A 14409-nucleotide genomic window follows, 5' to 3' on the forward strand; every position below is an offset into this window, starting at 1 on the left:
GAAATTTCCTAGCTCTGGCAGTTAAAAAAATCAACCTTTTCAGTACAGACTTATCCAATTTGAATGTTTTACATATTTATATCAAACACTAGAAATGTCTGCAAATCCTGACAACAACTTTGTCTAAGTAAAATCTTTGTCTTCTTCCTAGGAACTGGTTGAAATGGTAAAAGCAAAGAAAGCTGCTCAAGAGCAAGTGCTGAATGCAAGTAGAGGCAAGAAATGACTATGACAATCTTTGTTGTGTATGCATTTTTATAATAAAACTGAAAATACTATACGAATTTTCATTCTTAAAATTATACTTAAAAGTGTGTCCCAGCATAATTTCTCAAGAGTTCAGAGATCTACCATTCATTGTGGTGGTCTTACCCTTTCAAAGTTATTCATATTTACCAGTATAGATTTTTTTTTTCTTTCTTTATGACTTACGGGTCTCGGTTTTATAATGTTCTAAATGTTTATTAGGAGCATTCTTAATCATGAAGCCAGCGCATGTTACTGCAAATCTGGTTAAAATCTGGTAGTTGCTCAATAGGACCTAAGGATTTAAAAGAAAAGACAGTTATAACTAAATTCAAAGGGAAGTCCTTAGCCAGCTTTCTGCACGGGAGACGGAGTCAGGCTTACCAACAGCAGCAACCGCTGGACTCTTGTCACAAATATATTTGGTACACACTTCTCGAATTATCTCAGCATTTACAGCCTGAAAAATTGAAGATAGAAGCATTCAGAGTTTTTTCTAGTAGTAAAGACATTGTATACCTGGAATGTTTTAGAGCTAAAGCAAGTTTTATGATACCTTATCTTCAGCTGTTGTATTAACAACAAAGATTGTTTTGCACAGATCCAACACTATCCAAGGACTACTTACATCAATTCTTGCTTCAAGCTCAGGGATGGGAATTCTTCTATTATAGCATAGCATTTGCCTACCTATATCTTCACAGATGGGAGTGGAACCTGTTTTAAAGAAAAAGGAAAACTAAGGACTGGAATATAGATCAACCATGTGAAAATAAGACATTAAGTCTTTATTCTTTTACCATCAAGTTGCAGCAACATGTTTGTTTTCAGAAGATTTCTGGCTCGTGCAACTTCACTTTCAGTGACACTTGTACATAGTCGCATCCTAAAAACCATTTGGAAAAAATCAAAGGTCAAGTAATTTGAAAATGTTACGTGTTTTATGAGTTAATGACCTAAAGAAAGAAAGGATGCTATATTCTCTGTTACACCACAATGTACAAGTGATTATGAATTCAGTTTAGTAAAAAGTTGAAATAGTAACTTTTGTTACTGTCAATAGTAACTATTGATCCCAGCAGTTAGACAAAAGTTAAAATACTGCTGATTATTTTCCTGGTTGGGTTAATTTCTCAAAAGTGATATGGTTAGCAGAGATTCACTACAATATAAAAATAGGCTAACTGCATTTTGAGAAATTCTACAGTCATTTTGAAAATTTGTGAATCCCCATGCGTTAGGATCTGACTTGCTAGGGGATAGATGATAGATCAGTGGGTCACTGGTTTCTCAAAACAATCTAGCTGAGTCGAACTTAAACCTAGTAATTAAGTTAATGATTACATCTCTTTAAGTCTGTCTCAGACAGTAAAGCGTGTGCCTGCAATGTGGGAGACCTTGGTTCAATCCCTGGGTCAGGAAGACCCCCTTGAGAAGGAAATGGCAACCCACCCCAGTACTCTTGCCTGGACAATCTCATGGACGGAGGAGCCTGGAAGGCTACAGTCCATGGGGTCACAAAGAGTTGGACACAACTGAGCAACTTCACTTCACATCTAGCTAGAGTGTGAAAGAGTAGGAAAGGGACCAGAGCTAAATAACAGTTTTCCAAGAAGCCATGGGACCTTCCACCTGTCTTAAGGTACTAGTTTTGACTAAAACACTACATTTCTTTTAGCAATGGCAACTTCAGATTCATTTTTATAACACAGCCTTTCCAAGCCAGATAGGTTTAGAAGTATTTCCTAAAATTCTAGTTGACATTTAAACATTTTTAACTTTTAAGATCTTTTCTGAAGTAATCTGCTACTTAATAATTAAGAACTTTCTATGGGGGGTGGGGTGTGCAAGAAATAAAAATAAAAAAAAAAAGAACTTTCTATAATATAAATCAGCTTCGCATGGAACCCAGAAGAAATGTGATCTTTAAAACACTGCACCAGTTGCTACTATTGAACAGTACTTAGTCTTGTTCTCTTAATAAAATGCTATCACCATAAAAAATTAATCACTGTCAACATTGTAAAAAAAACTAGTCTAAATTGGTAATTCTTAAGCAAGAGTTAAATTATTTTCTCACCATTCTTTTTGAACAACATGTAGCATATCTGCAACCGTGGCTGGTTCACAAACCATATAGATTCCCCACAATCCTGTATCTGTGTAGGAAGTATTGAAAGACTGGAAGCTATGGCAGAGGTTGCCATGACAGGTAAGCTGGGCCAACTTGCTAGATAAATTCTGTAAAAAAAGAAATTGTCCAAGAGAACTGTAGGTATACATGTTCAGACTACCAGAAAGAAAAATGAGGTGTAGAAATAGTGACTGCCCAAAAAGGCTGAGTTTCTGTTTTATTCAGCAATATCTCAATAAAAAGCTAAAATTCAATGAAACTTAAGAATTATAGTTACCTCACCAGCCCAATGCATCATCCCCAGAGAAAGTCATAATGTTAAAAGTTAATCCTTAGAAGCTGCACCCACTTCTAAAATAACACATTATCATACTAAGAGATTATCATACTATGTCACAGAAAAGCAAATATATCACTTATATGTAGAATCTTAAAAAAAGATACAAGTGAACCTATCTACAAAAGAAAAACAGACTCACAGACTTTGAGTTTGGGATTAACATATACACACCACTATATATAAAATAATCAACAAGGACCTATGCATGCCACAGGGAACTCTACTTAATACTCTGTGAATGGATTTATATAAATATATCACTTAGCTATATACCCAAAACTCACACAACTACATTATAAATCAACAACAATATAAAAATTAAAACCAAAAAAAAGTGACAAATCCTGTCAGGAAAGAGCTATCTCTAAAATTAAAAATGGGATGATCTCACATATTGCAGTTCGGGCACATTCTCAGCATCCCTAGGCTAATCCAAACCAGCATTCCACTTCTGGCACTGACTGAGGTGGGATATGGTTATTAATTATGTATGTGTTCCAGCTTGGTTGAATAATCATTTATAACCATATCAACCAAAAAACTGAATAAACGATGCCAATATGCTTTGCCAACAAAAGTTTAAAAAGGTTAATTTAAAAAGTACAATAATGCACTGCTATTACCAACGTACTTTGTAGAGCTTTTGGCAGATTGCTTAAAAATCTGAAATACAGCATGTGAACCTAAGATATTTGTATAAATATATTTTGTCAAAGTCTTTGAGTACAAATATATACACTTTGCTAGCTATTTAAATTCGTATAATGATGCTGTTAAGGTGCTGCACTCAATGTCAGGAAATCTGGAAAACTCAGCAGTGTTCACAGGACTGGAAAAGGTCAGTTTTCATTCCAAGGGAAGTGCCAAAGAATGCTCAAACTGTCACACAATTGCACTCACTTCATATGCAGGTAAGCTAATGCTCAAAACCCAAAACCATCAGGCTAGGTGTCAGCAGTATCCAAAACCGTCAGGCTAGGTGTCAGCAGTATGTAAATCAAGAACCGCGAGCTGTACAAGCTGCGTTTAGACTAAAGGCAGAGGAGCCAGCGATCAGATGGCCAACGTTCACTGGATCAGAGAGAAAGCAAGGGCATTCCAGAAAAACATCTGCTTCACTGGCTACGCTAAAGCTGTTTACTGTGTGGATCACAACAGACTGTGGAATATTCTTAAAGAGACAGGAATACCAGACTACCTTACCTGTCTCCTGAGAAACCTGTATGCGGGTCAAGAAGCAACAGTTAGAACTAGACATGGAACAACGGACTGGTTCCAAATTAGGTAAGCAGTTTGACAAGGCTGTATATTGTCACCCTGCTTATTTAACTTCTATACAGAGTACATCATGTGAAATGCCGGGCTGGATGAACCACAGGCTGGAATCAAGGTTGCTGGGAGAAATATCAATAACCTCAAGTATGCAGATGACACCACTCTAATGGCAGAAAATGAAGATGAACTGAAGATACTCTTGTTCAGGGTGAGAGTAGAGTGAAAAAGCTGGCTGAAGACTCAACATTCAAAAAACAAAGATCGTGGCATCCAGTCCCATCATTTCATGTCAAATAGAACAGGAAAAAGGGGAAGCAGTGACAGATTTATTTTCTTGGGCTGCAAAATCTGTGGATGGTGACTGCAGCCATGAAATTAAGATGCTTGCTCCTTGGACGAAAAACTATGACAAACCTAGACAGTGTATTAAAAAGCAGGGAAATCACTTTGCTGAGAAACATCCATATAGTGAAAGCTATGGTTCTTCCAGTAGTCAAATATTGATACGAGAGATGGACCATAAAATGACTGAGCACCGAAGAATTGATGCTTTCAAATTGTGGTGCTGGAGAAGACTCCTGAGAGTCCCTTAGACTGCCAGGAGATCAAACTAGTATGGTAAAGGAAATCAGTAAAGGTAAACTAAATGGTAAAGGAAATCAACCCTGAATATTCACTGGAAGGACTGATGCTGAAGCGAAGCTCCAATACTTTGGCCACCATACTTTGATGTGAAGGCTCAGCTCACTGGAAAAGATCCTGGTGGTGGGAAAGATGGAAGGCAAGAGGAGAAGGGAGCAGCAGAGGATAAGATAATTGGATGAAATCACCAACTCAATGGACATGAATCTCAACAAACTCCAGGAGACACAGGAGGACAGAGGAACCTGGTGTGCTGCAGTCCATGGGGTTGCAAAGAGTCAGACACAACTTAGCAAATGAACAACAATAATTTTGAAGTAATTTCAGATAGAATAGGAACAAAAATAGTACAAAGAATTACCTTTATCCAAATTCCTTAACAACTGTTACCTTTTTTCCTTTATCATTCTCTTTAACCTATTTTTCAACTGTTTGAGAATATAGTGCAGATATCCTTTTTACCCCCAAATACTTGTTAATATGCACTTCTGAAAAACAATGATTAACTTTACTACAGTTATAAAATTAGGCTATTAACATTGATATAGTACTATCAATGAATCCTATCCCTAATCAAAATTTGAAAATACAGCAAAAGAAAAAATACTGTTTTTTTCCTTGCCTGGGAGCAATCCAGGATCAGTTCATATGTAAGTCAAAATTCATAGCACAGTTTGATCCTCTCATTTATTATGGAAATTTACTTTTAAACTCACATACCATTCCTCCTCCGAAAGAGCGATCCCAGTTGCCAATCAGTGTGTTTGCAACCATGAGACAGATTGTATCTGGATGTGCCCAACCAACAGCTTCAACAGCTACTGCAAGGTGTGCCAAAGGCATCTTGTCATCCCTCACTCGAATCTAGTTGGGATAAAGGATGCAAAGCTCTAGTTAAGATTACCACTCTATAACATGCTTGACAAGAAACTAATTCACCAGTTCTATTAATTGCAAACTTAAAATGCCCACCATGACACTCTTGTTTTTTAAACAATCAGGCCTCATTATACTCCACAGTTCAGAAGGCTTTCACCAAAAGATCTCCAGATGAAATACTACAGACACAGCCACCAGATAATTATGTGGTCAAAAAGCTTTGCATTATTTACTGGCAGAAATAATCATCAGTCTGAATCTTTCTGTCTAAATTTAGGCTAATCTTAACAGGCTTGTTTTTGTACTGCCAATGCTAGTCTCATGTAACTGCCAACATCAGGCTTCTTTCCAGATACTAATATACGAGCATCATCCCTAATGTGGCAAACAAAGCTTCTAATGAGGCTTAAAGAAATAGCTGATACAGAGCAGATTTCTCTAGAAGTTCTGGCTTTAACAGCTATGCCTAGAAATGTACTGTGGGTAGTCTCAGTCAGGAATAAATCTAAAGTGTCAAAATGTGGGATGTTTTTAAAATAAAAGATTACTTTTACACCCTGCCAAATAGGAAAATAGGCATAATGTCAAGAAGACCAAATAATACTTTCCTTAAAAAAGAAAAATAGGTGGTTAAATATATGGAACAGGAAGAAATATAAGCAACTGAGTCCATGTGCATTTGGACTCCTTTGGTTTCCTCCATTTTACTGTTAGGAAAAGGCACATTTTGTACAAACGGTTATAAATACAACACAAGAAACCAAAAGGGTTAAATGCTAGCTTAAGAGACTTGGCCTACCTCACTTCCTGTGAATTTGCACGGAGGCAGAGCTGGTATTTCTCCTTTGTGTGTGGACAAAGATTCACCAAAATGAAATTTTGCTAACTCAAGCAGTTCATCATGGGAAACTCCTATATTGAAGGAAAATATTTCATATATCCAGCAGCAATAAAATGTAAAGCACACAATTAACTGCCAGTACTTCTGTTTACAGTGAGCTTAAGGTGGTATAACTGATAACAGGTTACAGAAGGACTACCTGCAGTCAATAAAAGCCTTTTCTTCAAGAGTAAGCTCACAAAGCACATTTTATCCCAGGTGGTAAGACTTGCGGTTGCACAGATTTCTCATTCTGAAGAACAATCAGTTTTCATCCACTGATTCAAAGATAAGGATAAGATAGCTTGAAGATATTACTTTCCATACAAAATCATGTTATAGTAAGTAATTAAAAGTCCTAGAATGGTGGTGGTGGTGGTGGTTGAGTTGCTAAGTCATGTCCAACTCTTGCGACCCCATGGACAGTAGCCCACCAGGCTCCTCTGCCCATAGGATTTCCCTCGCAAGAACACTGGAGTGGGTTGCCACTTCCTTCTCCAGGGGATCTTCCCGACTCAGGAATCCAACCCAGGTCTCCTGCTCTGTAGGCAGTCTCCTGCATTACAAGTGAGTTCTTTACCAACTGGGCCACTAGGGAAGCCCGCAAAAGTCCTAGTTGCAAACTAGCAAAAAGGGGTTACTTTTCAATAAACTTTTTAAACTGGAGAAGAACATGAGCTCTGTATCATTTAAAGAAAGCTGGACGTAAGACATGTTTTATTCTGTGCTCTGCTATCGAAAGTCAGGACCAAAAAACCTCATATAGATTCCTGAATAAATTCATAGCTAATCAAATACTATTTGCCATCCAAAATTTAAGAAGTACTTGGATTCCATAGCCCTATTTTCCAAACTTGAGCCTAAAGAGGTTCAGTGAAAGATTCTTAAGTTTACAAGACAAATTCAGGCATGAGTAAAGTGCCTTAAAAAATATAGCCACAAGATTTTTTTTTTGATGAAACATTCCATTAGAACATAAAAGCACAACTTACACCCATATTTTCCAAACAGTCTCTGGTATAAAACAAGACAGTGAATGATTATATACACATTCTTTTCACAATCACTACATAGGAGAGCCACCTTGGATATCAGTCCAGACGGTGACAAAACAATAGGAAGACCTTAGTGGTACAAAGATGACAAGCAGAGAGTGTAGACCCATGAGCATGGACACAATTCTCAGTACCTGGCAACCACCTCCACTGTTTTACTACCTTTATCTGTAGCCCTCCTGGTTGGATGTTCCAGACATTCAGCTCCTGTCCCAGTACCACCTCTACTTACCTCTATCCAAAAGGCAGGGGAGCCAATAATTTATTTTCTTTTTAAAATGAAGCTGGGTCTGGCCTATTTCACTGAACTTATAATACCACTGTTTATAAGAAACATCATCACTTATGTACCAATAAGGCAATATGATAATTAACCTAGGATAGGCCATTAATTAATTGTAAGGTATCCCAACTCTGACAATGTCAAAATGAACCAATGAACTGTGTGACAAAACCCACTGCATCCATATGCCATCAACAATGGCAGAATCTCCTAGACAACTTAGTTGTTGAGGCCCCATCCAACCAACAGTGTCCCCTTTCCAAGGCAGTTTCATTGTGTAACTCCAGTCAGCACCAGCCACTTTAGAAACAGTGTTACTAACTCAAGAGAACTTTAGAGCACATACAGCCACACAAAGGTAACATATTTCTGACAGTTAACCTCATTTTCATCTTCTTCATTATTCCCAAGTAATAAGCTCAAAGTCTATCCAGGCCAACTAGAATTTTAAATTATTGTCATTTCTAAAGGAAAATTTACACAAAAGAACATTCCATGTAAATCTTCGTTTTGTGTTAAAAAGTGAAAAAAAAACTGGAAACCGATAAAATGTACTATTTGCCTAAATTCAGACTACCAGGAAATCTAGCAAAATCTAACCTGAACTTACTTTCTTTCACTGGCTTCAAACACGCTCCTTCATGGAGGCCTTGTCCTCATGCCACTTTCATGTTCAAATTCCCATTAAATAGTCTCAAAATCCCTTATATACTTCCCCTTCTCAGTAATTAGCAGATCTACTGAATGAACAAACAAATCAAAGAATGAATAAACAATGTAACATACTCAGGTCATGCCTGACCAAGGATGAACTGGTTCTCAAGAAATACTTTAAAATCTCAAGAGATTCCCAAACTGTTGAACACTGTCTTCCAACTATCATTCTCCTCCAGCTCACCTACTCACCCTTCCCTTGCAAGTAAACTCCATTATGTGTGTACACTTATGTACTAGAGGCTCATCAAGTTTTCCTGTTAAAAACTACTAAAGAGAAGACAGGGGAAGTCCGGTTTTAGTGTTCCACATTGCCCTTACACAGCATACTAAACAATTTGCTCTGTAAATGAAAACTCTAAAGATATCTCCCAACAGGATCAAACTGATAAGCATATCACTCTGTTTAAAACAGTCACGGAAATTTAAACTTACCTCCAGCAGCAGCAAGTACTATTCTTGGCCCCTTATAATGTGTGGTTATATAATCCACTAAGTCCTTACGATTTATAGATCTGTAAATGGAGTAAGAAAGGCAGTACTAAAGGGAAATTTAAATGCACAGATCCTCACATAATATTCCTTTATACCTCACATAATCTACCTTTAATATCCAATTAAATTGGATCTTAAAGTTATTCTAAGTTAAATGCAGTCAGAAATAGGATATATGCAACAAGTATCAAAGAATTTCAACATATATATATATATATATATATAAAACATGTAATATCATCACTTGTTTACTCCAGAAATAGGTATAAACCCAGATACCTGGAAGTCAAGTGGGGCTAAAAGATCGTTCAAGTACTGTAATGATACAATTTCATTCAGATTATTGGGGGCAAAAAATAACTTTCTGAAACATACTTTCTGAATGTTTGTGAATGTTAATTTTCCCAATTCAAATTTTTTCTCAAAAAGAGAAAAAATCTGAGAATTATACCTACTTGATATTTTCAGTTGGTCCCAAAATTGTCCGTCCAAGTGCAGTATTTTGATAAGCTGTGGCATGAAGATAATCAAAAACAACTTCCTGTAAATTGGTTTCAACTTCCTGCATCTCTCTAAGGATTACTCCACGTTCACGTTCAATCTCTGCTTCTCCCAATGTGCTGTTTTGTATTATATCAGCAAGAATTTCTACAGCTAATTGAAAATAAAACACAGGAAGAAACACTAAGAGTCTTAATTTTCACTATTAATATCTATTAAATTAGCATCAGAAACCATGATGGTGACCAGCACTCAATACTGAACAAATTAATAAACTGGAAGAAATAAATGTTTCTGTACATTTGATATATCTAAAAGGACTAAATTAAAATGAAAAATATAATCCCCTGTGGTACAGATGAGCTTGGAGAAAATTCCTAAATTTTCCAGAATTAGTGTTGTCTCAAACATCTTTCCCCACTTAATTCCAATTAATGGTCAGTGTTGGTTAGATTCTGACTGTTTATCAAAGTCTCTGATAAATGAGGATTCAACAGAGCTGAAACAGTTAACAGTAGAAGTAAAGGATAATTACCCCAAAAGACATACATGTGACTATCAAAGGGTAATCAAGTTGACCCTTGGGGAAAACTGATGAAACCTTCAAATATTTATACAAAAACAACCCTAATTTGTAAAAAGTCACAAGTAAACTAAAGGATATATCATTATTAAGCAATTTTATCAGAGAAAGTACATACTTCTCCAAAGAAGAGAAACCTCAACTATCCTTGAAGAATTAGTATACAATTGTAATCACAATCTAAATTTTAGTAAATAGAAAACAAATTTATCAACTTTCATTTTGTTACTCTGCTGTAAACTTCTGTTCTTCAAGTTCACTTAAAGTCGACTTGTTTCAGAAGCAATAACGGTCCAGTACCAAGGACCTCCTGTAATTAATTACCTGGGAGTTGGTGATAGATAGGGAGGCCTGGCGTGCTGCAATTCATGGGGTTGCAAAGAGCCGGCCACAACTGAGCGACTGAACTGAACTGAACTGATATTGCCCAAAATGACAAAACTGACTGCAAGAATAAGCTGGGACAGAGATTATGGCCAAGAGGAAAAAGTAATTTGTAAAACCAAATTAAAGCTATCTGTCCATCTAACACCATGTTGTTAATCAAATCAAAAATGCTCCAATAAAATTTAAAAACAATAAAAGCCCATCTGTCCAGACAAGTAAAGTCCGAGATGGGTAAGGAAAAGCCCAAAGACAGATGGGAAAATGAGAGATCCTGTATGAAGAGCCTCCTCTATTTGGAAGTAGTCATCTAGACTGGTACCTAAAAGTGGGGATTCATATTTCCCAATATTTATGTTTTAATCAGAATCTTCTAATATATACTTAATACTGAAATTTAAAAGCACAGATCCTCAATAACATACCTGAAATTAAATTGGACCTTAAAGATATTCTAAGTCAAATGAAGTCAGAAATAGGAATATATACTACTATCAAAGAATTTATATATACATACACACATATACACATATAATTTAATACCATCACTTGTTTATTCTAGAAATAGCTACAAACCCAGAAAACCTGGGAGTTAGTTGGGGCAAACTATTGCTTAAGTATTCTAATGATACAGTTTTATTCAGATTGGTCATCGCCAGAGATGGGGGAGGGAAAAATAAGTGAGCTGTTTTAGGTGTTTTTTTTTTTTTGGTTTTAGTTTAAATAAGTTGAATTTTGAAAAAAAATTAATAGAAAGGAAGCTACAAAAGAAGTGCACTCCAGGAGGAGGAACCAGAATGTGCAAATGCAATAAAGAAGCAAGCACATTCTGTTCAAAAACAAAGCCCGGCAGTCAGAAGATATAAAATATGTTCTGGCTTGTAACAGAAATGAAAAATTCAGATAACAGAACAGAGAAAAAACAAAAATAAAAAGTAGACAGTAAAAGTGAATATATAATAAAACAATTAAAAATCGTTTACTACCCAGGTATGACTCTGGAGGAATTAATATTTGAATCAAGTGTTAGGACCTGGTTTGTAGAAGTCTTTCAGCCTATAAATATTTAATACCATTTGTCATATTTGTAGAAAAAATAGGTGCCCCCTCACCCAGAGTTTGATTCACTTATTTTCACATTTCTGGGGTTTACTCAAGAAACATAATGAAAACAGTACTAAATTATTTCTGAATGCCTGTGAAAATTACATATCTGTAATAGAAATAACAATACCTCTTGGCAAATCTTTAGAGAATGCTTTGGCATAATATACAGTCTGCTCTCTGGAGGTATAGGCATTGAGATGAGCACCCATATTTTCAATTTCAAGTTCCAGATCTAACTGGGATCTCTTTTTGGTGCCCTGAAATAGAGAGAGAGAGAGAGAGAGAGGAAAAAAAAAAAAAATATATATATATATAATCTCTCCTTTTATCCCTCATTTGTTCTACACAGTTGAGACAATGAATATGAGGACAGAAGCCTATGTACACTTTGATGTAAGAACCAAATTTGGTTTCTAAACTACATCAGGCTTCGGAAATAGTGACATACTTTCAGATGACATTTACATCCCATGAGAAAATCTTTGTTTCACCTCTACAGAGCAATTATCAGTAATTATTTCAGGTAATTATCCTGAAAAAAGAAATATTCTAAAAAATAATAAAAATAAGACATGCTATACTTCTGAAGTAGTTCTCTTTACCTTAGAATAAGACTTTGTGTTTACTGTCTCTTAAAAAGCATTTAAAAAATAATCTTTATAACTTGCCTTGAAAGCCATATGCTCCAGAAAGTGAGCTGTTCCATTATTCTTCTCATTTTCATATCGACTTCCAGCATCAATCCAGAGCCCAACCTTAATACAGTCAGGTAAGAATTAGATAAGACATCATCTTCCTTCTTTTGAGGGGATAAGGTAGGGGTGGGGGCAGTGTTCTTCCTTTTTCTGACAAATGCTTTCCAGTCTAAACATTAAAGTTTTTTTGACTTGACTGGATTGACAATATAAGCCTATGAATTATGAGACTGAAAAATTTTAAGTCATCAGGCTACTGGGTGCCACAAATATTTACTTGCCAGCTTTACTGAGGACCCAGATTGTTAGCCCAATGTGTTACTACACTCAATTATCAAGTATAGTATAAAGAACATCAGAAGAGACTGGCAGAAAATCTAGGTTAAGATCCTGGTTCTGTTATGTATTAGTTGTTGTGACCTTGGACAAAACCATTTAACTTCTCAAATCTGTTTTTCAACTATAAAATGGATGCAGTGATCCCTGCTACAAAGAAGTATTTTAAAGATCAAATAAGACAAGATATGTAAAAACATTTAGCACACAGTAGTCCAGCAAATATACTGCTCTCATTATTATAAACACTGCACAATACAACCTGCTACAAGATGTAGTCACTTAAAATAAGCACACATGCACCCAGTATGGAAGTATTACAAGAAAAGCTTCACAAATGACAATCACTTGTCAAGGCAAAATAACTGCTGCTACTTTCAACTACCTGCCAACCTACTGACAAGCGTTATACGTACGGTCTGCTCTCTCCTAATGAGGGATCAAACTAAATCACTTACTGTGCATGTTGAGAGCCCAGAGTCTTCAGAGGCCACCCTGAGTCCATTCTCCAAACAGGTTACTCGCGTTTCAGGAACATTCAGAACAACTTGTGTAGCAGCCTGTGTACTTCTCAATCTGTTTCCTCCAAAATATGACTGGTTGGGGAGAAAAGAAGAAGCAAAACATATCACTATTCTTAATACAAACTTTTGATTAGTAAACCAAATCTATCTCAAAGAGACTTTACTCTTTCCTCCTTAACTTTTACTCTACTAGATCCACCACTTTGCCTACCCTAGGAACATTCCTCAACCAACCACTTTGCTAAAGCCAGCAACATGTCTACAAACATGCCCTTTCCTGAAAAAAAAAAAAAAAAAAAAATGAACAGTTTTTGTCATTATCCTAAAAGAAACTACTTTTATTTCAATACTTCTAGAAATAGTATTCATAAAGGGAACAAGAAGGGGAGAAAAAAGTCAAGAAAAGGAGAGAAAAATATAAAAATACATGCAGAGTAAAGAAATGTTTAGCTTCCACTGTTCAAGAAAAGGAAAGTTTTGAAAAGGACAGAAAAAGAGAAGGTAGGAAGAAGGGTAATTACTCAAGATACACTCTGGCTGACTGATTGACTATGGACTATTCGCAGGTCCCCATATGTTTTCTTCTTTATATATATGTTAAAAGTCCCACGAACTCTAGAGAAAGCTAGTCTCTTACAAGAAAAATACCTATTCAAACTTTTCCTTTAGCTGCCCCAGGATTCACAGGAAGCAGAGCTGATGAACAGGACGAGAGCCAGTTTTAGGCAAAAAGAGAACTCAGAGCGGATGGGGTGGGGGGTCCTCAGTTTTTAACACCACCCCCCGCCCCCCCGGGCAACTACAACCACTGCGATTTTAGTAATCAACACGCACTCTTTACAATGACTTCTGAGTAACTGGGGGAGGGGGTTAGTAAACCACGGTCATCCCCCACGTCCCTGGCAGGTCACGCTCTGCGGGTGACCAAAGCCAGCTCAGCACCGACGGGAAATAAGCGTCCCCGGCAGCCGGATGCCCCACGGGTCTTGGCTAAAGCCGGATCCGCAGGTGGAAGTGTGCGGGGCAGACGCCGGCGGCCCGGCGGGGCGCCCGTTAACTCAGGGTCGCCGCACGGGGTCCTGCGGGGGAGGCCCGGTCTAGCCTGATTCCCAGACAAGTAGACGGAAGCTCACCCGCCCAGCAGCGCCCCGGATCAGGAGCCTCTCTGTGAAACCGCAGAGCTGCCGCCGCGCCGCAGAAAACAGCACTGCTCGGGCCGCCGCCGCCATCGTCTCAGTTCTGGACTGTAGGAAGGATGTGCTTCCGGGGTCATGACCTGAGTTCCCAGGCTAGAGGGCGGACCCCACCTAGTGACCATGATGGGAATGACAGCCCT

At 37.3% G+C, this 14409-nt stretch overlaps 2 protein-coding genes across 3 annotated transcripts in view; one reads left to right on the plus strand and one right to left on the minus strand.

Annotated features, from left to right (window-relative positions):
• Positions 1 to 284, plus strand: part of DNAJC2 (DnaJ heat shock protein family (Hsp40) member C2) — a 33598-nt gene extending 33314 nt beyond the window's left edge. For both annotated transcript variants that reach the window (XM_020886084.2, XM_070469633.1), the window contains exon 18: positions 152 to 284. In XM_020886084.2, coding sequence (XP_020741743.1) covers positions 152 to 226 — 75 coding nt within the window. In that variant the 3' untranslated portion in view covers positions 227 to 284. The remainder of the gene's footprint in view (positions 1 to 151) is intronic.
• PMPCB (peptidase, mitochondrial processing subunit beta) lies at positions 238 to 14336 on the minus strand. Its single transcript, XM_020886091.2, has 13 exons — positions 14207 to 14336; positions 13008 to 13145; positions 12187 to 12273; positions 11646 to 11775; positions 9399 to 9597; positions 8884 to 8963; positions 6316 to 6428; positions 5358 to 5501; positions 2327 to 2487; positions 1047 to 1132; positions 875 to 963; positions 631 to 706; positions 238 to 541 (listed from the first exon to the last, which is right to left on the minus strand). The coding sequence occupies exons 1-13, from the start codon at positions 14300 to 14302 to the stop codon at positions 477 to 479; spliced, it is 1464 nt and encodes a 487-aa protein (XP_020741750.2). The 5' UTR covers positions 14303 to 14336; the 3' UTR covers positions 238 to 476.
• Positions 14337 to 14409: the final 73 nt, after the last annotated feature.

Source organism: Odocoileus virginianus, chromosome 1, assembly GCF_023699985.2.
Source record: "Odocoileus virginianus isolate 20LAN1187 ecotype Illinois chromosome 1, Ovbor_1.2, whole genome shotgun sequence".
Lineage (NCBI taxonomy): Eukaryota > Metazoa > Chordata > Mammalia > Artiodactyla > Cervidae > Odocoileus > Odocoileus virginianus.

Bases quoted from the DNA above. Each gene is read 5' to 3' on its own strand.
- PMPCB (XM_020886091.2), bottom strand. From the start codon at position 14,302: ATGGCGGCGGCGGCCCGAGCAGTGCTGTTTTCTGCGGCGCGGCGGCAG. The intron at 5,502-6,315 runs GTAGGCCAAGTC...TATCCCAACTAG, and splicing joins GCAAATTCACAGGAAGTGAG to ATTCGAGTGAGGGATGACAA. The intron at 1,133-2,326 runs GTGAGAAAATAA...AATGGTTTTTAG, and splicing joins CATGTTGTTCAAAAAGAATG to GATGCGACTATGTACAAGTG.